General features: G+C 40.0%; 1 protein-coding gene and 2 long non-coding RNA genes across 3 annotated transcripts; 1 reads left to right on the top strand and 2 right to left on the bottom strand.

Annotated features, from left to right (window-relative positions):
• Positions 1–347: 347 nt before the first annotated feature.
• On the bottom strand, positions 348–19544 carry LOC120572397. Its single transcript, XM_039821699.1, has 6 exons — positions 18811–19544; positions 18303–18644; positions 17967–18068; positions 17827–17861; positions 17416–17447; positions 348–438 (listed from the first exon to the last, which is right to left on the bottom strand). The coding sequence occupies exons 1-6, from the start codon at positions 18854–18856 to the stop codon at positions 348–350; spliced, it is 648 nt and encodes a 215-aa protein (XP_039677633.1). The 5' UTR covers positions 18857–19544.
• Positions 2908–3778, bottom strand: LOC120572410. The gene is made up of 3 exons (XR_005641443.1): positions 3724–3778; positions 3528–3562; positions 2908–3430 (listed from the first exon to the last, which is right to left on the bottom strand). It is a non-coding gene; the product is annotated as an uncharacterized LOC120572410 (long non-coding RNA).
• LOC120572411 lies at positions 14170–14705 on the top strand. Its single transcript, XR_005641444.1, has 4 exons — positions 14170–14189; positions 14268–14333; positions 14416–14463; positions 14554–14705. It is a non-coding gene; the product is annotated as an uncharacterized LOC120572411 (long non-coding RNA).
• Positions 19545–23162: the final 3618 nt, after the last annotated feature.

The raw sequence follows: 23162 nt of genomic DNA, 5'->3' as shown, positions 1-23162 counted from the left end.
GACTGGGCTTTTTCAGGAGGGGGGCTTGAAGAGACAGGCGCTCCAACAGAGCGTCTCATACAGAGGGTGAATACAGGAGCAGCAGCCATTGGCAGTATGAGAAATATGGTGTTTTTTAAACATCAAAGCATGTAAACATGTCCTAGTACAAACACAAAATAAAAGTATGAACCTGAAAAAGCTAATAGTTCTCCTTTTAATTGCGAAGAAACCGCCTACATGCACTTAGACAGGGGGATTAATGTTGCGAGCTACGTTAGCCTCTAGTATGTGTGTGCCTTGTGATCCTAGGTTAGCTTAGCCCATTGGACCAGAACTGCTCCAGCAGTTAAATGAGCTTCTTTTGTCTATCTGCTGGCGCTATAAAGAACATGAGTCTCCACTTCTCTCTCTGATGCAGGCCTCCTGTTCCTTATTGTTGCTGCATACAAACTCAGATTTTAACCAGTGATAACAATTGTTGAATTAAATAAAAAAAGGTTCTTTTGCCTATCCAGCTGCTCAGACTGCGGTTTACAGACCGCTGCATACTGGTTGGATCATTCAAGTTGTTGTGGATGTGAGAAAACCACGCTGTCACGTTATATCTTTATATATCTTATCGTGCTTATGAACACCTAAACACAGGCAAACAATGAGCTGTGTTTCAATTGTCAGAATATTAAGTTTCCTCTTAACCTAGGGTGACCAGACGCTCCGGTGCACTCCAGTCCTGATTTTGAGCTGCCTATCCCGAGTCCCGACAAAAGCCTGTCGGGATGCTAAAATATCCCGGTTTACACCAACCACTATGAAATTGTCCCGGTTGTCAGCGATTACATAGCCGTGGTGGTCTTATTATAGCCCGAGCATTAACTAAACCCATGTAGAAAGACTTATTTGTGTGTGTGTGTGTGTGTGTGTGTGTGTGTGTGTGTGTGTGTGTGTGTGTGTGTCCAGAGGTTAAATTGGGCCGGAGTGCACCGGAGCTACGCTCCGCCTCCTCAGGTCCACAACACACCCTGCCGGAGCTCAGCTCCGTCTCCTTGAGCACCAAATATTGTTATTCCACTTGAATTATTTTTCATCTCCTGGCAAATACATGTCATATGAGACTAATTGAGGCTACATGGAATTATCAGTCATAATAGGCTTGTTGGAGATGAGCTGCGCCTCGCCTGTAAAGTGGATGAGAGCAGTCGGCAGCAGCTGGGGGGACGGTGACAAAAAGCCGCTGTCAAGTCGGACAGTTTGCTGCCATTTCCAGCAGCCTTCAGGTTGAACAGGCAGTCACAGAATCACTCAAATCCTGTTAGGTCCGATTCCAATTTAAATAAAATGTTATCAGACCTATATAAGCTTGTAGGCTACACAGTCTCCAGCTGTTTTATAAAGACAGAGTAGCTGTCAAAATGTTCTACCTGCGATCTGGTGTTGATGTCAATACGCAACAGACAGTAGATGATCTGTAATCTGAACGGACTTAGTCTCTCTGACTTCTAAACGTCACTATCAGCACCACTACATGTGTTCTCTACAGAATTAGCCTTTTATATCAGAAAAATTTGGAAGATGAATGCATGAATTGTAGTATGTGAATAAGTAAATGTGATGTATTTAAAGTGTGAACCGTTATGTCTACACACAAGTGCCTCAACTGATATTCGGTTTGTTTTAATGCACTGAGTTGAGTAAATACCTCCCGTGTCGGTGTGATAAAATCAAACATAACATAAACTGCCAAAGAAATTGGCCCCGAGTCTATTAAATTAACATAATTTTCTTGTTTAAAAAGATGTTTACATTTGCCAACCAATATATGTTCAATTTCATACATTTTCCGAGGGTGAAATCCATTGCCTGCCTGTTAACATTAAAGGTAAAAAATAATAATAAAGTAAGTGAATTGTAAAGTATTTCTCTTGAATAAAGTTACTCAACCCTACCTTACACATTCTGGAAAAAGAGCCCCTTTGGTGTAAAAACACATTAAGTCATTTTACGGCACGATTTTTGAATGATGATGATGATAATTCACCGTAAATAAGGGCTCCCCCTCCCTACAAAAGCCAATTTAACCACTGTGTGTGTCAGTCAATCGTAGCGGTCTACGTCTGTAATCTTGACCTGGGCTGGCACATGTTCATGTTAAAAACGGTCACACGCAAAGTGTCCCAGTTTGAGTTCTGGGAAATCTGGTCACCCTATCTTAACCCCAGGTGTTTTTTCACAGTTAACAGGCCGCATGATCTTCACCTCGGTCGTGTTCACACCACACCGTGCTGTCTCTTCCTGTAAAAGAAGTGCTGGGTACTTCTCTCCCTCCATCTAACCCTCAGTATAAGAGACTCTGGACAGTCTCCTCCATCAAACACCAATCATCACCTTTTGTCTCAGATTAAGGTCACAAACACTGTGTAAGAAAGAGACTTTGGCTGGAGAGTGGACAATTTGCAAGAATATAATAGAATCTTTATAACAAAATCACATTTTTATTTTAAAGTGACTAATCTGTGGACCTCCAATAAAAAGAATATCATAAAAGAAAATAGCATTCATTGCCTGCAGGTAGCAAAATGTCTTGTCTAATAGCAACATCAGCATTGCCGCATCATGTCATGCAACTGATGGTAGAATTGGAGATAATTATTTGCTCTCAGAAGTTAAACTCTTCATCTTTTTAAATCAGAATCTCATGCAGCCGATTACCAAGCCTCATTGAAATTATGTATTTATGGTGATTTGTATGAAGCAGTAATACTATAATAAGAATGTTTTATAAGTAACATTTGTATTGCACCTTTTTTTTTAAATGTCTACATTGGTATTTTAGAAAGCTAACACTGCATACAAATTCTATAAAATATTACAGAAAGTTTTACAAAAACATTTACATACACAGACAAACACAATATGCCCTGTTCGGTAGATAATCAGATCCGATAATAATCAAAGTACAAGGATGGGGAAGTGGAACTACCGATGAAACAGTGTCAGAGTTTAACAGAGACAAGTAGTGAAAGAAAAGAAAAAAGAAAAGAGTAGTTTATTTTTTTTAAGTCAAATGTAAAACTGATTGCTGCTGTACCTCTTGAATTGTATTCCCCTACCAGCATAGACACACTGCTGTCAAGTCTGCATTTACAAAATCTTCTTTCTGTATTGATGTACACTAATTACATCTATAAAAGAGATTAAAATTCAAACTCTGCACTAGGAAGAAGGTTGCACATCTTTTGTCCTTCTTTTGACAAAGTGATGGTCAGTTCTCCTGTCCACAATCTGCAGATGAATATGATAAAACATCAGTTTTATTCTGAACCTCTTCTCTGGTTTCATCCTGAGTCTATCTAGTAGAAGCATACACAACATTGGGCTCCACTTCTCTTGTTTTTCTTGTTTTTGGACGGAAAGCCACAGCTGCGTAGTTCAGCTCTTCAGAGGCCCGGTTCTGTCAAAATATTCACACTCACATATCTTGAACGAAATGACTTGACACAATTTAAAATGATAAAACAAATAAAAGTAAATGATACAAGTTGATTCACCTCAGGCTGTTGTGGATTCTGTTCTTCATTGGCAGCTGAATGAAAGAGACAAAACGTCCAGTCAGGTTACTGCCAATCATTATTCATCATTACTTTGCTCTTATTAACATTTTTCTTTCAACATATTCACACAATTTTAGAGAAGTAGTGAAGAAATAAAAATGGAACACAAAATAGAGTAGCTTTCAGGAAGTACCTTTCTGAAGTTTCGTGATTGAAACAACCAGACCAATGATGACCATTAAGAGAACAGTCAGAGCTCCCAGGATCAAAATTATCAGCTTTGCTGTTCCATCAGACTCTGCTGAAAGAAAGAGAATAGAATTACTCTGTTTTCATTTACTGGCTCAGGAACTGTGAGAACATTCAATCTTTTATGTTGAATCTTACTTTCAGACTTCCTGTCATCGTCATCATGAGATTCATCGCTGCCTTTTAAGAAAATAAAAGATACATTTACTTTTGATTTTACTTTGAAATATTGGGCCCTATCTTGCACACAGCGCAATTGACTTTGTACACCGTATGTATGTATCATTCCTATTTTGCACCCGACGCACAGCGGACTTTTCCCTCCAAAGACTCACTTCGGTAAATTAGGGAATGTATTCGCGCTCCCGGGGGCGGTTCAGCGAAAAGAGGAGGCGTGTTCAGGCGCAAAGGTTCCCTGGTGCTATTTTGCAGTTTCCGAAAACAATTCTGACACTGACTAAGAAAACATAGTCTAAAGTCAGTGGCAGCATTATTCAGATGCTATTTTAGGGGCGCATGCTTGGCCATAATGTAGCGTGTGCACAACGCGCATACACTTTGCTTCCCTCATCTACACGGACGCAGCAGTTCCCATTTTTGCAAACCATACATAATTACAAGGAAAAATATTATTGAAAATGTGCTTCAGGTGTTTGGATAGGTCAGGAGGCACTTTGCAGTACAGTCCTCAAAAAGTCGCAGCATTCTTTGTGGCTTGTTGTGTTTTACACAACATTTACATGAATCATAGATGTGTTGATGACATAAATGAGGAAATATTAGAGGACTTAAAGAGAAGAGATGTTTAACTACAGTGGGATTGGACACTCAGGCGGAATCTGGTCCGGGAGTGGCAATGCGCGATGTGCTCCTGGTGGAGCGGGTGGACGGAGATGGAGTGGGGGGAGGAGGAAGGGGCACAACAGGAGCAGGTGGTGCATTTGGAGGCCCACGCTGCATGGCTGCAGCAATCCTCTCCAGACTTGAGGAGATGCGCCCGAGAGGCCGCAGCAACATCGCCATCCGGACAAGACGGGCATTTATTACTTTGCCGCATCCCGGACAGCTCCCGCTGGCGTGCGCCAGGCAAATCCGCCGTCATAATGGCAATCCGCCACGGAACAAGCGCGCCTGCTCTTAAAGGGAACGTGAGATGATGCTCTGACCACACCTAGCTACTTCAGACTAACCCATTTAAGATTTGCGTCGGGCGCAAGACTCATTTATCCCTGAAATTATAATATCTGGAGAAAGATTACAGGTCGTCACAGAATATAAATATTTAGGATTACATATAGACTCAAACCTCAACTTCAAAACCCACATTAAGAAAGTTAGTAATAGTATTAAGTTCAGTCTAGCAAACTTCAGATTCATTAGAGACTTACTTTCAACAGTATGGAGTTATATTCCTATCTTTAATCAAGAGCGCATTCTTTCAATTTGAGAGCATTTCTCACTGATATTACGTTCAGATTTTGTAATAATTTCCCTCAAAACCTTGCTCTCACACTCAAATAGTCACTGCTCGCGCTTGGATTTGCTCTGCTTGTGCTCAAAGTTTGTGCTCGCACTTGGATTTGCTCTGCTTGCACTCAAACTTTCTGCTTGGACTCAGATATGTTGTTGTTTGGACAGATTTCCTGCTCTCAGCTTTGAACCTTCTCCTCGCACTCAGGCTGATTCTGCTCACTTGCAAAGTTTCTGCTCTCGGATTTCTCCTGCGCGCTTGGATTTTTGTGTGTTATAACCCTATCAAAAGTCAACAACCAATAGAATGCTAGCTGTAGTGTTGACCAATGAAATGATCCCAACCCCCGTTGAGGGTGCGTTCACTTTACTTTAGAACGTGTGTTGAGGGCGGCTGCACTGTAACCTGACTGTAACCAAGTTTATATATCCCCGCGCCGTTTATAGATTTATTATAAGTATATGTCAACAATGTGCACAGAATGGTCGACGCACTTTCACCTGCACCCGTCAGGAAACGGGAGAAAGCTTTGAAGTGGGACGTATGAAGTTATGTCCACAACTACGAGGGTGAGTAACATAACTTAAGCACCTAGCTAGCTAGCTAGCATATGGCCTAGCTTGATGTCCAGAAACAAATAGAGGTGGTTTAATGTACCTAAACAATGATCAATGATTACCAAATTTCTCTCTCATATTGCTCCTCATAACCACTGAAAACTGTCAAAAAAATCTAACTCAAAGTCCAATTATTATGGACGTTATGTGACTGATAACTGATTGATATCTGATTGATCATTGTTTAGGTACATTAAGTTACCACGTTAAGCTTTTTTCACGTTAAGCGTTAGAATGTCCCGGCTGCTGTTGAGGGAAACTGTAGTCTATAACTTCCTGAGCGATCACGTCCATTTTTGCCCCTTTACATAATAAATATGGCTATGAAATGGAACATGAAATACATAAATGAGGCAATACATATATAGGCATTAGTCATTATAGTTCAATAGCCTAAATACATATGTTTTACTTATATTTATTTCAGGGACTTTTATTTATTCCGTCTATTTATATGCACGTTATATTCAAAGGAAGTTTAGTTATCTCACAGGCTCAGACTAAAAGCAGCAGCAAGCCTGCCTGACATCAGTGCATAGCATATCACTGCAAAGTAAATAAAATATGAATAAATCACGAGCGCGGTAGATTCCCAGGTCAGCTAGGAGTTGCACCCAGCTCTGCAGACGGACCAGAGTCAGTCAGCACTGGGAGCGAACCGCGGGGACCAAGCTCACAGGGCTGGTAGCTAGCTGCTAGCTAGCTGCTGCAGCTAATATTAGAATATTAGACCCAGCACCGGAGGTCTGATCCCCAGGATTTAAAACGAAAATCAAATAACCATTTGTTTTTTAATACCTGTTTGTGAAATGAAAATCAAATGAACGAAAAAGTACACGGACCCAGTCTGTTAAGTACAATTTCACCACTAATAAAACAGATCTAGAGATGATATGCTTTATTTGCAACTTAAATGTAATTTTTTTAATTAATACAAAGCAAACTGAGCAGAAAGAACAAGTATTTTGTTGGTTTGTTTCTCTTCTTCCAGGTGTGACTGAAGTACCCGTTGAGCTGCATCACAGCTGCACTATGTGCATGGACCTGTGCCAGTCAGCACATCACTCACCTGTGTGCAGAGGACAGGCAGCAGTAGCACAAACCAAGAAGGTTGGCAAGTCTGATAATAATGCAATTGTAAAAATAATAATAATATAATAGTAAAATCATGTTACATACACTTATGTTTCTTGCTTAAATTCACAGGGTGCACAACCAGGCCTGGGAGAGAAAATTACTGATGTCCACAAAACCAAATCAGAGAAGGTAAGGTAAGATAGTAATGATGTTAAAGCAAGCTATGTACACCTAATATATTACGTGTTGATGTCTATGAATCTGTCTTTAATAGGAGCATACTATACAAAGACAACAGTGGAGAGTTCCTGGATCGGTCTGTCCTCAAAGTGCCAGAGATCTACAAGGACTTCACCCTTTTCTGCACCATCAGCATATAATCAAAGTGATAAAAGAGAGAACAAATTATTGTTTTCTCTGTTGACATGAATAGGTGCCTGTAATGTCTGTCCATATATTCAATCAATTCAATAAATGTTGATAAGTATCACTGCTATTTCTTAAATCATTGTAGTTTTTCAGAGCAATAAGATACAGATTATTAAAACCATGTTCACATTTGCAACAAATTAAAACCCTGATCAAGGCAAATTGTTTTTTCATGTTCCATAACATTTATAAAAAAAAAAAAAAAAACGGTACAATTAAATTTACCAGAGCTGACACTTGGTAAATAGCTTTAATTTACCTTGTCAAAACAATGAGTAATTCATAACAAATTGCACAATATTTGACACAAAACCTTAAAAGTGTATGGTTCATACTACGGTGAAGCAGTACAATGTGCCTATAGGATTTACTGTAGCAGGAACATTGATATTGGCAAACAGATGACCCAGGTTCAGGTGAGCTTGTGAGCAGGGTTATGAATAAAGATAAGCTAGGCCTAGTGTTCACAAGAGGGATGATTTAGGTATGGCAACACAAATTAAGAATAATTCAATTAAATAGGAGGTATGTACAACTAGTAGAAGATAAATTAACTATACAAGAGCAATTAAGGTAAAGTTTTGAGGTGGCAAGCTAAAGTATAGTCAATAGCATGGAGTCAAGTCAACAGTGTACACCAGAATAATATATACTGTGATTAAGTAATGATACTTACTGTTGTCTGTACTAATATAACACAAAAAAATAATACAGTGTTTGATGCAGTATGGAGAACAACCAAGTCCCATATGAACCCAGGAGACTTTAAGTGCAGCTGTTGATGATGTTCACTACAAACAAAACTTGCAGATGGTTGTAGTCTGTAGCCAGTCATACAGTAGGTAGATCTGGAGCAGATGGTTGTAGTCTGTAGCAAGCCGTACAGTAGGTAGATCTGGAGCAGATGGTTGTAGTCTGTAGCAAGCCGTACAGTAGGTAGATCTGGAGCAGATGGTTGTAGTCTGTAGCCAGTCATACAGTAGGTAGATCTGGAGCAGATGGTTGTAGTCTGTAGCCAGCCATACAGCAGGTAGATCTGGAGTAGCAGGGTGAATTCTAGCTATCATGGGTTGGTGATATGACACACAGATCAACAGGGGTCAAACCCCTCAGCCCCACCTGGATGAAAAGAAAGTAAAACAAAATACTTGTTTTTTCAGTTCAGTTTGCTTTGTATTAATTAAACAAATAACTGCTATTTAAGGAGCAAATAAGAAACCATATCATTTCTAGATCTGTTTTTATTATAGTGATAAAATTGAACTTAACATTACGTTTTATACAGATTGCTATGAATCTATTTTCAAACTAATGTTATATGAAGGAATGAAGACTAAATTCTGATGAACAACACACAACAATGATGCAAAAACTGACACAAACAATCCAGTTTCTTGTGTTCTTTCAGTTATATTAACGTTACAGTTTATGTTTTACTACTGGCTCTAACATGAAATTAGCCAAATCCCAGGAACATGGTTAACCAAACGAGGAAAAAATACAAAGTAGGGTCATCACATATACACACACTGTCCGTCATATGTCGTTCAATCTAGCTAGCTATACAATAAAGAACATCTATTTGTTTGTGGACATCAAGCTCAGCTATATGCTAGCGCCATATGCTAGCTAGCTAGCTAGGTGCTTAAGTTATGTTACTCACCCTCGTAGTTGTCGACATAACTTCATACGTCCCACTTCAAAGCTTTCTCCAGTTTCCTGACGGGTGCAGGTGAAAGTGCGTCGACCATTCTGTGCACATTGTTGACATATACTTATAATAAAGCTATAAACGGCGCGGGGATATATAAACTTGGTGACAGTCAGGTTACAGTGCAGCCGCCCTCAACAGACGTTCTAAAGTAAAGTGAACGCACCCTCAACGGGGTTGGGATCATTTCATTGGTCAACACTACAGCTGGCATTCTATTGGTTGTTGACTTTTGATAGGGTTATAACACACAAAAAATCCAAGCGGCGCGGAGAAATCGAGAGCAGAAACTTTGCAAGTGAGCAGAATCAGCCTGAGTGCGAGGAGAAGGTTCAAAGCTGAGAGCAGGAAATCTGTCCAAACAACAACATATCTGAGTCCAAGCAGAAAGTTTGAGTGCAAGCAGAGCAAATCCAAGCGCGAGCACAAACTTTGAGCACAAGCAGAGAAAATCCAAGCGCGAGCACAAACTTTGAGCACAAGCAGAGCAAATCCAAGCGCGAGCAGTGACTATTTGAGTGTGAGAGCAAGGTTTTGAGGGAAATTATTACAAAATCTGAACGTAATATCAGTGAGAAATGCTCTCAAATTGAAAGAATGCGCTCTTGATTAAAGATAGGAATATAACTCCATACAACAGAAGCTGCTAAATTATTATTTATGCTATTTTCTTTTCCATGATTTGTTATCCCACATAACATATTGTTTAATAAGCTGGTCCAATACCCACTCTACAACAATAAAACCATTAGAAATATTATACAAACAAGCATTAAAAATACTGGATAAAAAACCATACCACTATCACCACTGTAGTATTCTGAGGAAATATCGGTTACTTACCTGGGATAATCTCATTAAATTCAAAAATATCTGTTTAATTTATAAAATCAGACCTGGTTTAGCACCTCCTCCACTATGTGATTTTTTTTATTTTATTTATTTTTTTTTTTATACATTTTAGATCCAGTGATGTTAGGGTAACTAGAGGGGCAGTGAGGGAAGACTGCATTATCCCCCGGAGAAAAACTGCTTTTGGTCAAGCTGTCTTCTCCGTAAGAGCAGAATACAGTGCCGGCAACCATTAGAGAGTCTTTGTCATTCCTTTCATTCAAAAAGAATGCAAAAAATGGCTGGTAGAGAGCCAAACTTGTGGGCACTATTGCTTTATGTGTGTATCTAAATGTTATATCAGTATTTTACATGAATTGTAATTAATAACCACAATGTGTTTTTATGTAATTTTATTTTGTGATTTTATACCTATCATTATTTTTAAAGGCTGCCTCTTCTACATCTGGCTGGGGGACTACCGATGAAAATTAGCACTTTTGAGCTAACTCGGGAACATTTACATTGTTTTAATGTTCACTGTCCCCTTTCAAATAAAGATAGTGAAAATCCCGCCGGTATAATAGCAACAGCGCCCGAGATCTGCCCACAAAGCTACTTGCGTTTTGAGTTTCATACTTGCGTTTCAGATCGTTAAAATAGGGCCCATTCTATCACTCTCTTATTTTGAATCTTTTCAAATAGCCACATGTGTTCTTTTGGGGCAATTAATAAATTAGCAAATATAGAAAGACGTTTATGACTGTTTTTCATTTAAGGGCTTAAGAACTGTGAGAACATTAACCAAACCATAATCTTACCTTTAACATTGAAGTGTATTGCACTGAAATTAAAACTTCCTCCTATGTAAAATCCACATAAATACAGTCCAGAGTCAGATACATCCACTTGTTTGATTTGGAGAAAGAGAGTGGAGATGTTGGTACTCATGTTGAATCTTCCATTTTGAAATCCATCACTGTATAAAGGTTTTACTGTAGAGCTGGCCATCGTGGAGATCCAGCTGGCCTTGGTTCTGTTGACCACTCTCAACCAGAATGTTAGAGCGTCTCGGTTGGACGGGTTAGAGCATGTGAGTGTGACTTCTCCACCCGGCCGACCCTCCACAGTCTCAGTGTGAGACTCAGAACCTGAGACAGAGATCCAGCCTGAAACAAACAGCAGAGACTTGTTATAGGAAGGTAAACAATACCTCTTAATACATATAATATTAAGCAAATAAGTTTTAATGCTGGAAGTTATCAAGTTGAGAGAAAAGTATTGTCAGTACTTACTGATGCTGCAGAGAATTAAAGCTGTTATCAGGCTCCGTTTCATCGTGGTGCGTATGATCACAGCTCTGTGATGTCTAACTGTGCTCCAGGAAGGCTGCTCTCAACTTCAGAGGTGGAGTCTTTGACAACAAATGATCGCCTCAACAGATACCAGACAAAGTTATTCTTGAGGCCATTTCCTATGACGTTACCAGAGTAATGTTCAAACCAATTGAAACCAATTTATTTGTCTGTATTTTAAACTTAACATTCACACGCTCTGTAAGCGTATGGATCGTAAGGATGGTGGCCAGTCTGGCTCTGGCCCACACACATTATTCAAATTTTATAGGCAGAGTAAAGCTTTTATATCTGACTGTCCAACTGTCACACTGCTTCAGACACCTGTTAATAGACACAGAGACACTATGTGAAGATATAGCAGGGCATGTGAGTTTAAAGAAGAGGGAAGTGGTGAAAAGTTTGACACCTATTCACAACACTTAAAACATCATGATTGTCGTGTTATTTGATAAATAACTAGCGTGATTTACTGTTATCTCGTGTAACCGCTTTTTTGTGTAGCAGCATTTAACGGCACGTTTTTACGTTTCTCCTCGTGTCCTCGCTCTAAAGTGTCCCCCATACACAACTCCCATTAAAGATTTCTACCCATATAACATGCAATATCACATCTCCCCTTTCTAGAGAACAAAGGGTCGACTGCCTTTTTTTTCTGCCTCTGTTTTGAAAGGTCTGTCCCTGTGCATCTTTTGAGTTTGAACAGTGAAAACTTAGACACTAGAGTCATTTTTACAACAAATATTGTGAAATTCTGCATTATCAATCAATCAATCAAAATTTATTTGTATTGCGCTTTAAAACAACCAACAGGTATCCAAAGTGCTTCACATCTTGAGCTAAGAATAGACAACATATGTTGCAATAAGTTGCAATATGTTGCATTACTCTGTATTAAGTGCTCAAAACTGAATCTCATAAACAAGAACATAATTCAACTCTTTTGTTTTCCACTTTTTGTTTGTTTTGTTTTATAGTTCACAGGTTGAGTCGTCCAGGTGGAACTATGGCTCTACCAGATCTAATTCTGAGTGTGGGAGTTCCTGCAGGTGAAAGTTGATATGTCACAGCAGGTGTCAAGGGGACCTGCTCAGGATTTGGCTCTGACACTTATTGTGTTGGAGAACCTCTGTCCTGTGTGGGTGTGTGTAAAGGTATCAGGTGATGGCGGTTGCGTCTCACCACTCCCTGAGGTAGATCCACTAAGTAGGACCTTGGAGTTGAGTGTTATCTTTGAGTCGGTTACTCATACTCGTTCTCCAGGCGACAGGGCACTGAGAGCTTTGACACGATGACGCCTGTTGTAGTTGTCAGTATCTGACCTCCTCTTCTCTCTGTCACTCAAAGCGAAAGCTTTGCCGTCAGCCGGCACAGGCTCAAGTTCAGAGGGAAGAGTTAATGGTATGGCATAGACCTAGCCCTAGTCTGCATATCGCTTTTAATATGCAAATATTAAAAGCATTTCACTGGCGAAACAAAAGTTGACTTTTATTATGAAGTGGTCACAGGAGATTAGCGCTGACCGCTCTCATTCATCAAAAATGAGTCTAAACAACAAGACAACCATCATAATAATAATAATAATAATAATAATAATAATAATAATAATAATAATAATAATAATAATAATAATAATAATAATAATAATAATGTGCGGAGGTGGTGTGCTCAGCAGGGCCTTGTCAGGGACTTCTGTCCTGACGGCCAACTTGAAGTTGAAATCGCTGAAGGTATTGCTGAGGTAAGTCTTTTTTTTCATTTTTTTTTAAATCGCCGTTTACCGCTTTTGTTAAACATACAAATGAATGCTACTCTTAAAGTAAATAAAAAGCTGACAACCGCTAGGCCGATATGCAGGCCAGAGGGTTGTTCCATAAAAGAAGCTTAGAAAAGCGGGGATTAAACTCCAAAACCTGACTTGAATTAACCTAACAAATCAGTTGGGGCTTAAGGCGGTTTCATAAAAGGTAATTGAAGTTCACGCGATCTCACTAATTTGAACCAGGTTTATCTAGTCTAGATAATTGCGCGTGCACGCTATTCTTAAGAAGCCCTGATGGTGGAGCATAGATTCATCAATTTAACATGGCAACTAAAGGAAAAGAGAGAGCAGTGATGTTCACAGCAACTGAGCAACAATTACTTCTCGAATCTTACGAAGAATTTAAACATGATTACAAAAAAAGGAAATACTGCAGCGATTAATAAAACGAGAGAGGCTGGCAGGAAATTGCTGATCGTCTCAATGCGTAAGTAGCAATTAATGTAGGTTTACATTTCTATATTTTATTAAAGTAAAATAAATGTTTGTCACAATGTGTGTGTGTGTGTGTGTGTGTGTGTGTGTGTGTGTGTGTGTGTGTGTGTGTGTGTGTGTGTGTGTGTGTGTGTGTGTGTGTGTGTGTGTGTGTGTGTGTGTGTGTGTGTGTGTGTGTGTGTGTGTGTGTGTAACTTTTACAGCAGCAAATTAAGTGAAGAAAAAAGAACATGGCAGCAAGTGAAAATAAAATATAAAAATATTGTTCAGAATGGTAAGTATTAATTATAAAGTATAAATCTATGTAAGTACTTAAGCATATAGCCAGCTTGATGTTCCAACTGTCCAGTCTCATGATGTTTCACAATTGCAGCTGCCAAAAAGAAGAGTGAGGTTGCTGGCACTGGGGGAGGGCCACCAACAGCCAACTTTACTCCTGCAGAGGAGCTGGCATTAGACCTGAATAAAGGGAGGCCTGTCATTGAGGGAATAGAAGGGGGAACAGCATCTGGATCCATTCCATCTAATATAAGAGATCACTACTTAAAAGGTGTTTTATTTTATTTATTTTTATTCTTGCATTCCTAACTAAATCTTTTTATTTTATAGTGATGCCAAATTCTGTGTGTTTTCTGGATCCACCAGACATCATGCTGAATCCAGTGAGTATGACAGTATGAGTTTAAAGCACTTATTGTCAAGTGGTGATTCATTAAACAGAGTTTATTTAATGGTTTTAGGTTGAAGGCCCATCTACAGTTGAGGAGGATGAGGAGACTGCGTCAGTATGTTCAAGGAGGCCTGAGGTAGGCACAAATTTGCACATTATATATTTAAAAGCCTACCTCTGAGGTGCTAAATTATGTGTATTTACATTATTGGCAACAGGATGCTGACACCCTTGAGCCCTCTCAGTCTGGGACCACATGTGACCAAGTGAGTAAGAAATTACAAAAAAGTGCCAAAAGCACTAGCTCAAATTGACTAAAAAATAGAAAAATTAAAAAAAAAACTCTCTTCCTACAGAACCCAGAGAACATAAAGGGAGTCTACAAACGGTATCTCCTGAAACAAATGGAGGCCATTGATACCGACATCCAATATAAAAAACTAAAAATGAGAAAGTTGGAGCTGGAAATCCAACAGCTTGAGAAAAATGCAAGTAGAACTGGCATATTTAAAACAATGACATGACATTTTTGTTTTTTGACCACATTTAATTTTATGTTTTCACCCCCAACAGGCAGCTTCAAACTAAATAAAAAAAAAAGATGACTTGTGTGTGTCTGTTAAATTTAAGGGAAAAGTGAACAGTTTGGACTGTGTTAACCAAAATAATTATTGGCATAACGGTCTCTTATAACCCTGCCTATTTCATTGTCATCAAAAGTGCCTTCGATGTCCCAGTCTTCCTGTACAACCATTCTTGGTTGCCTCTCTCTCCTCAGACAGGCAATGTTATGTAGCACAACACATGCAACTACAATGTCACATGCCCTTTGTGGAATCACCCTGAGGTAATTCAGGCACTGGAACCTTGACTTGATGAGCCCAAATGCCATCTCTATATGAGCTCTTGTGCGGGCATGGGCAACATTGTAATTGTGTTGTGCCTCTGTCTGCGTCTCCTGATAGGGAGTTAAGAGATAAGGCAGGCATGCATATCCCTTGTCTCCCAGCAAAACTCCTGAGAATTGACCTGATTAAAAAAAAAAAAAACATAAATTGTAACCATTGAATTTGGTGAAGGTATTTAAAAGCTGTGTTAAGTGACTAACATACCTTGTGCCAGTTGGTGGGAAAGAGAAGAGGCCCGAAAGATTCTGGAATCATGCACTGAGCCAGGCCATTTTGCCTCTACATTTGTGATGATGCAATCAGCATCACAAATCATCTAAATGATTAAAAAAGTAGGCCTAGGTCACTACACTGGTGTATGTATGTATGTATGTATGTATATATATATATATATATATATATATATATATATATATATATATATATATATATATGATTAATGCATTTGCAATGAATAGGACACTGGTTCCCAGCTTATTGTAAAGCACAATCGCTTCTAGCCTACAATATAATCTCAGTGGGACTGTACCTGTACATTGATGCTGTGTAATGATTTCCTATTAATGAAGTCTGCTTCATGCGGACCAGACGGGCGCTTTATGCGCACGTGGGTGCAGTCCAGAGCTCCGATAACATTTGGGAAATCTACAAAAGTTAAGTGTTTGTCTGTCAATTGCATGCCTAACATTAAAAGACAATAAAAATTTCCATTTTCTATATAGTTCATATTTTTGTATGTACGAATGTATTAGGCTACATTTATTCTTAAAGTGCATTTGCTTTCATTGTTGGACTGATAGTGGTTACATGAAATAAAATGGCAGCATGCCAGAGAGTCCGATGTAATATCTCATTCCCAGTGGGTCAGTGTTAAAACGGTATTCTGGTTAAGCATCAACTCAGGCTTAGCCTGACAGTTAGCCTGCCCCGGACCAGGCTAGTTTCCCAGCATAAGTTTCCAGGGTAACTGAGTTTGAACTATTTTAAGTTTGCTTTATGAAACAGAATTCACCGACAATAAGTCTGACTAACCAAAATAAGCCTGGCTTATTTTCTAAGCTTCTTTTATGGAACAACCCTCAGGTCTATGCAATTGTTAGAGTTAAATAAATCGGCAAGTAAAAGTACTGTTACTTTGTTGTTTACTCAAGTACAAGTAAAATTACTAGTAAAAGTAGCTAATTTAAAATGTACTGAGTAAGTTACTTAGTTTTTTAACCTCCAAAACTCACATTTATATTGATTTTATATCTTATTTATACTTATTCTAGCCCTGTTTGTTTGACAGATATTGTTGTATTAAATCGGAGTCTTTTGCGATTTGATAAGGGAAAGCCATATCATGGTTTTGATTTTAGTTTGTTTGACAGATACTTTGCCAAAGCAATGGCGCAAAACAACGTTGGAGACCTTTTATGTGAAAATGAGAAGTTTTGAAAATGTTTTCGCTTCATTATTATTATTATTAGACTATGATGGTTGTCTTGTTGTGTAGACTCATTTTTGATGAATGAGAGCGGTCAGCGCTAATCTCCTGTGACCACTTCATAATAAAAGTAAACTTGTGTTTCACCACAAGTCCCTGCTGAGCACACCACCTCCGCACACTCCTCTCAGAAAACCCCCATATCGTTCCAAACTGTGAACCCAACGCAGCTGCTATATCCCCACAAGACATCCCATTCTTTCGGATTTCTAATATAAAACTAGCGTATTCGTCTTAAAACATTTTTACGTCCGTATCATTCTAACTGTCCATGGTCTCATTGATGTCCAAATGATTTCCGGGTATGCAGCCGCTTACTATTTACGATCGCTTCCAGGTCACGAAAAAAATTTATGAGGAATAAGATTTATACACACATTTTAATTCCGAGTTCCATCTACAAACACATCAAAGACAATTGGAAAACGAGATCGTTTTCCGTTTTTTAATATCAAAACAAAAAACGAATAATGGGTTGTTTTGTGTTTTTTGTTTTCCTATTTATGGTAATTGGAAACCTGGCCGTCTTTGTTTTTTTCCTTTCAAAACGAAAATCCGTTGGCCGCCAAGTACACGGACCCATGAGCCAGTAAAAACAGAAACATCTCAAATGTATTTTATGCCAATGAATCCTTCTGCCTGTCACCCACACATAAAAACACAACAGCAGATTAATATGGCCTAATGAAGCATCAGTTCCACTCTGATCTGCAGTTCCAGATGTTTCCTGAGTCTATCTGGTGGCAGCATACACAACATGTGGCTCCAGCTCTCTCTCTGATGCAGGCCTGCGGCTTCTTTTGGGTTTCACCTGGAAATATTGAGCTGCGTATTTCAGGTCATCTGAGCCCAGATCCTGTAAATCAGAGTATTCAGAGTCACACACACTGTAGCGGAGTTTGCCAAAAATCCGTAAAATGTCTTTGTAGTTTCACAAAGGAATCGTTTAAACTAAATTGAGTGTTAGCTTAGCTAAGAACAAACATGCCTAGGAGTAGAATCCCAGCTGTGTTGCACAATTTAAATTAAAACTAAGAAAAACTTGTTCAAACTGCATTAGGACATACTGTAGGTCACATTATGACAAACTCAAATGGCCTCAATAGTGGTTCTCTTTTGTTTTAAAACCATTTTCTAACTGGCAGGAAGGCTTTATGTTCTCTCTCATGACAAGATATCTTCTGGTTGAGCATCTTTAAAACTATAACACAGTTTATAGTTAATGCTGGGTTTACCTTGTTTCTTTCTGGCTGCAGTTCTTCATTCACAGCTCAATGGGGAAAAAAAGACAAAAGTCTCATCAGTTTATTATTACTGACCGTATTTTTGCTTTGGATTTATCCATCATGTGCATCATATTATAGATCAACTGTACCTGTCTGAAGTTTCCTGATTTTAACAGCCAGAACAATGATGACTATATTGAGGAAAACACCCAGGATCACAATCATGACGTTTGTTATTCCATCAGACTCCTCTAGGTTAATGGTAGAATGGCTGTTTTTAAAAGAGATGGATGGGATTGAAATGACTCTGTGGTTACTTTCACAGTGAAAAAGGAGAACCTTATTTTCAGTATTTTCCATCAGATCATCTGTTATCTTTAAAACGTATACAGTATGAAGGAAATAATTTGATACACATTGATTTGTTCGTCTTAATGCTGTTTCCATACGACATAATATGATGAGAAAGAGATCTACAATCTTACCTTGAACTTTTAGATATGTTGCATTGACAATGACTGTATGTTTGTCTATGTTAATTCCACAGAAATACAGTCCAGAGTCCGATGAATCCACTCTCTTGATTTTAAGAAAGACAGTAGAGATGTTGGAGCTCATCTCAAATCTATTTTGAAATCCATCACAGAAGGAAGCATTGCTATCATTTGGGTTCATGGAGGAGACACAGCTGGGCTTCTTTCTGTTGATCACTCTGAACCATTCTGTTGTAGTTATAACTCTGGAAATGTTGGAGCACATCAGAGTGACGCCTCCACCAGACTGGACCTCCACAGTGTGAGACTCAGAAGCTGAGACAGAGATCCAGCCTGAAACAAACAGCAGAGACGGAAAGAGATTCATCCCTGAGTGTATAATGCAGCACTTACTGTATTAATGCAACAACAATAATTCAGTTCTTATTTAAAAGTTGAAAGCTGGTGGGTGATTTGTTAGATGATTTGGTGCTGAGAATAACCAAGTATCAGTACTTACTGAGGCTGCAGAGAGGTAAAGGTGTTATCAAGGTGAAGTTCCTCATTGTGTGTTCGTTTCACTGTAAAGAGAATTTCTACCGCTGAGCTCTTATAAAGGAGTTTAGAGAGGCGGGGTGTCTTTTGCTTTTCATCTTGCCGCTCACACCAACCTGCCAATGCAATGCCTTTGCACCAATTTAGGCTCAGAACGTTTGGTTCTCAGAGACTCTTATGATAACACATTATATCATTGTTATTTGGTGCATGCTGCAATCTCTGGATAGTGTTTGGGTTCATTCTAAAGGTTTCCATGGGTCAAGTTATGATCTTCTACCAGAGACCTGCTCCTATATTATAATGTTGGTAAAGGGTTCATTCACTCTGCATCTTTGTGTTTAAATGGAGTTTTCCTGTTGATGCACAAATCTATCCAACATGCCTTTTTCTTAGATTTCTGTACCATTCTCCACATACGTTGAAACCCTTTCAGTTAACATGATAGCAATTGTAAACTTGAAAATAAACAGTTTTATGCTTGGCTGAAATGGAAAAAGATGTGTATCAATAATAACAAAATGCCACTTAGTCCACTGGAAACCAACTTGGGTAATGAATCATCACGTGCATCAAGTATGTGACTTAAACATCACTCGTTAGAAATGTCGGGATTTGATTGGCTCTCTTTTAATCTGCAGTGATTAATGAATATATCCCAGTTCACTTATATTAACATTACTGGATGGGAATGTGCACACATTTTCAGAAAATTCAGTTAAAATTTGTGCTAATTTAAAGCCCCAGTGTGTTTGTAGTTGTTCATTATCAAAAATCTGTATTGCCCTTCACAAACTTGTCCTTTTTCATGAATATTGACCACCAGCATCAATTTCAAGTATTCCTATTAGCTTGGAATTTTACATTTGCGCTTGCATGAACTGGGGTAGACGCTCCATAATGATGAGCCATCTTGAAATACGTTAGCCGGTAAGGGACATACAGACTATACTGCTCCGCCTTTCGCGTTTTCGACTCACAGTTGTTGCTAATTGGTATCGTCGCTTCCCGGGCCCGGCAAGTTTGAAGAAGGAAACATGGAGGACTACACGTATTCAAAATCCAAATTTTTTTTTTCTTCTTTGCCCAGAAAAAGAAAACTGATATTGAAAAGAGCAACAGACCGGAAAAAGAGTGAACATTGGAGCTGCTTTGGAGGCACACACCAAATCCCAACTAGTTAATTATCCTCCGGACCGCTGCAGTCTCCTTTTCTTTCTCTCTCCTTTCCATCGGGTGGCAGGCGTGCCCCCTCGTGGTGTCCGCGCCACTCTCCGACATGAACTCATGGATGTATTAAGAGAACGCATGAACTCCAACAATGACGGCTGATAGACGGCCTTTTGTACACCTTCACTTTTTGAAGCGTGAAGGCTACCGTAGCTGCAATACTGCGTGGCGAGAGAGAATTGATTGCGATATATGATCTCAACGCTAGATGGGAATAATTCTTACACAATGTAGCTTTTAAGTGGAAACTTCACAAGGGGATGTGTTTTTAATAGAGTGATGGTGATTGGTCAGTCAATTGGCCCACCACTTTATTACAGAGTATTACCTCAACACATTTTCATGAAGGGGTTTGTGTAATATCAATACAAAAACAACGTGCAACGTCGCAGGGACTTTGAAGAAGTGGGGCGTTGAGTTGCCCATTCCTCATTTGCATAAAATTGAATCCAGGCTACTTTATGCAAATGCCTCTCAAAAAGTCATGAAGATCTTTTCAAACTGACCATTGTCGATCTGAAATGAAGACTGATTCATAAACTGCATAGCCTATTTTTCGCATAAACTGTTTACAGAAACCCATTTCGGAGAACTATTTTTGCAAAATAATCAATAGTTTTCCAAAAAAAAATTGTTGTTAAATTAAAACTACGAAAAAATTGGGACATAGGGCACATTTTATGACAAATGCTCATTAACATAACTCAAATTGCTGCATCCTACAGTGGTTACATTTGTTTTTAAGTTACCATTTTCTAACTTGCAGGAAGGATACATTCTTCGTTCTCTTTCCTGACAAGATATCTTCTGGTTGAGCATCTTTAAAACCATAACACACAGTTTATATAAGTTAATGCTGCGTTCACCTTGTTTCTTTCTGGCGGCAGTTCTTCATTCACAGCTGAAGGGGAAAAAAGACAAAAGTTTCATTAGTTTAATATTACTAACCATATACTTTGCTTTGGATTTATCCATCATGTGCATCAAATTATAGAGCAGCTGTACCTGTTGGAAGTTTTCTGATTTTAACAGCCAGAACAATGACCACTATAGTGAGGAAAACAGTCAGAACACCCAGGATCACATTCATGACGTTTGTCATTCCAGTTCCATTCCATGTGGTCAGTGGGTGGGTCCTAGGGGCTGGGTGTGTCTGTTGACCCCCTGGGGTTGGGGGGCTGTTGCAGCTGTTGTGGGGCGACTGCTGTCCCTTTCCTTTGGGGGGTGGCGGGGGTGTGTGTGTGTGTGTGGGGTGCTGCTTCGCTGCTGGGGAGGGAGGGCCGCGGGGGGTTGGGGGATGCGGGCATCTGGCCTGTGCTGGGTGGCCTTGCCTAATGGGTGCGGCGGGGCTGCGGGTCTGGGCCCTGGGGGCTGTGGGGCCGCCTGATCCCCAAGCGGGGTTCCTATCGCCCAGGGGCCTGCCCCTTTGTCGGGGGTGGGGGGGGGCTGGTGCCTGCCGCAATGGCCCGGGGGTGCTCCGGGGTGCACCGACATGCCTGCGGACTGTGTGGGGGATGGGGTTGGGTGCCGGAGTGTGGCGGTGTTTCCCTGTGGGGTATTCCGGCACCGGGATGTGGCAGTCTGCGATCCGTGGCTGCCGACATGGGGGGGGCGGGGTCATTGTTGTCATTGCATTGTTGATCGATCGTTTGGTTTTGGCCGTGTGGCCTTGGTGATGGACGGACCGTTCTTTGGTGTCACAGACTGTCGTTTTGTGCTCCTTTTTATTTTTTGTATTGTGTCCATTGTAGGTGTATTGTAACAAGACATATTGGCAATTTAACAATTTATTAATTTCACAAAGAGGAGCCTCAGTAGCGTGTGGAAGAACCATACACAGCCACAACAGCCTGGCACCTCCTCCTCATGCTGGTCACCAGCCTGGTCACACACTGCTGTGGGACGGCATCCCATTCTTCAACCAGCATTTGTCGCAAGTCAGCCAACGTGGTTGTGTTGGTCACTCTGGCACGAACCGCACGCCCAAGCTGATCCCACAAGTGTTCAATGGGGTTGAGGTCAGGACTGCTGGCAGGCCATTCCATCCTCTCCACTCCCACATTCTGGAGGTAGTCTCTGATAAACCCCGCCCTGTGGGGGCGAGCGTTGTCATCTTGGAGGATAGAGTTCTGTCCGAGACTGTGGAGATATGGGATTGCTACTGGTTGCAGAATCTCATCTTTATATCTCTCTGCATTGAGATTGCCTCCAATGATGACAAGCCTTGTTTTTCCAGTGCCGCCCCACACCATCACACTGCCTCCACCAAAAGGTGTTACTCTATCGGTGCAGCAATCAGCATAGCGTTCTCCGTGTCTTCTCCACACTTTGACCCTATGATCCAACTGCCGTAGGCAGAATCTGGACTCATCACTGAACATAACGTTCCTCCACATGTTCAAGTGCACGTGTTGCCGACACCAAAGCAAATGGGCCTGACGGTGAAGGGCAATGGCAGAAGATTTGGCAAATTTTTCATGGGCGCAACCCACATACTCAGCACTGCTGCTCATGCCATAAATGCATGTTCCTTACAAATGGGGCACCATTTGAAAGGGAACTAAACAGGCTTTCCAACGGTATAAGATGTATTGCCAAAAAGCCTTGTTACCACAAAGAAATAATCTACCAAAAACAAATTTCCTTACTTTTTGTGCTAAGTAGAATCTTTATTACAATATCAGATTTTTTTTTACAGTACTGAGGACTTCCAATGAAAAGAAAACGATGAAAGAAAATAGCATTCACTGCCTGCAGGTAGCAAAGTGTATTGTCTAATAGCAACATCAGCATTGCCGCATCTTGTTATGCAACCGATCGTAGAATTAGAGATAATTGTTTGCTCTCAGAAGTCAGAACTCTTCATCTTTTTAAATCAGAATCTCATGCAGCCGATTACCAAGCCTCATTGAAATTATGTATTTTTGGTGATTTGTATGAAGCAGTAATACTATAATAATGCGTTTTATAAGCCATCCATCCATCCATCGTCAACCACTTATCCTGCGCACAGGGTCGTGGGGGGGCTGGAGCCAATCCCAGCATACGTCGGGCGAAAGGCAGGGTACACCCCGGACAGGTCGCCAG

Source organism: Perca fluviatilis, chromosome 14 (assembly GCF_010015445.1).
Source record: "Perca fluviatilis chromosome 14, GENO_Pfluv_1.0, whole genome shotgun sequence".
NCBI lineage: Eukaryota > Metazoa > Chordata > Actinopteri > Perciformes > Percidae > Perca > Perca fluviatilis.
Note: the sequence above shows the minus strand (reverse complement) of the source record. Positions and strands in the feature narration are given on the sequence as shown.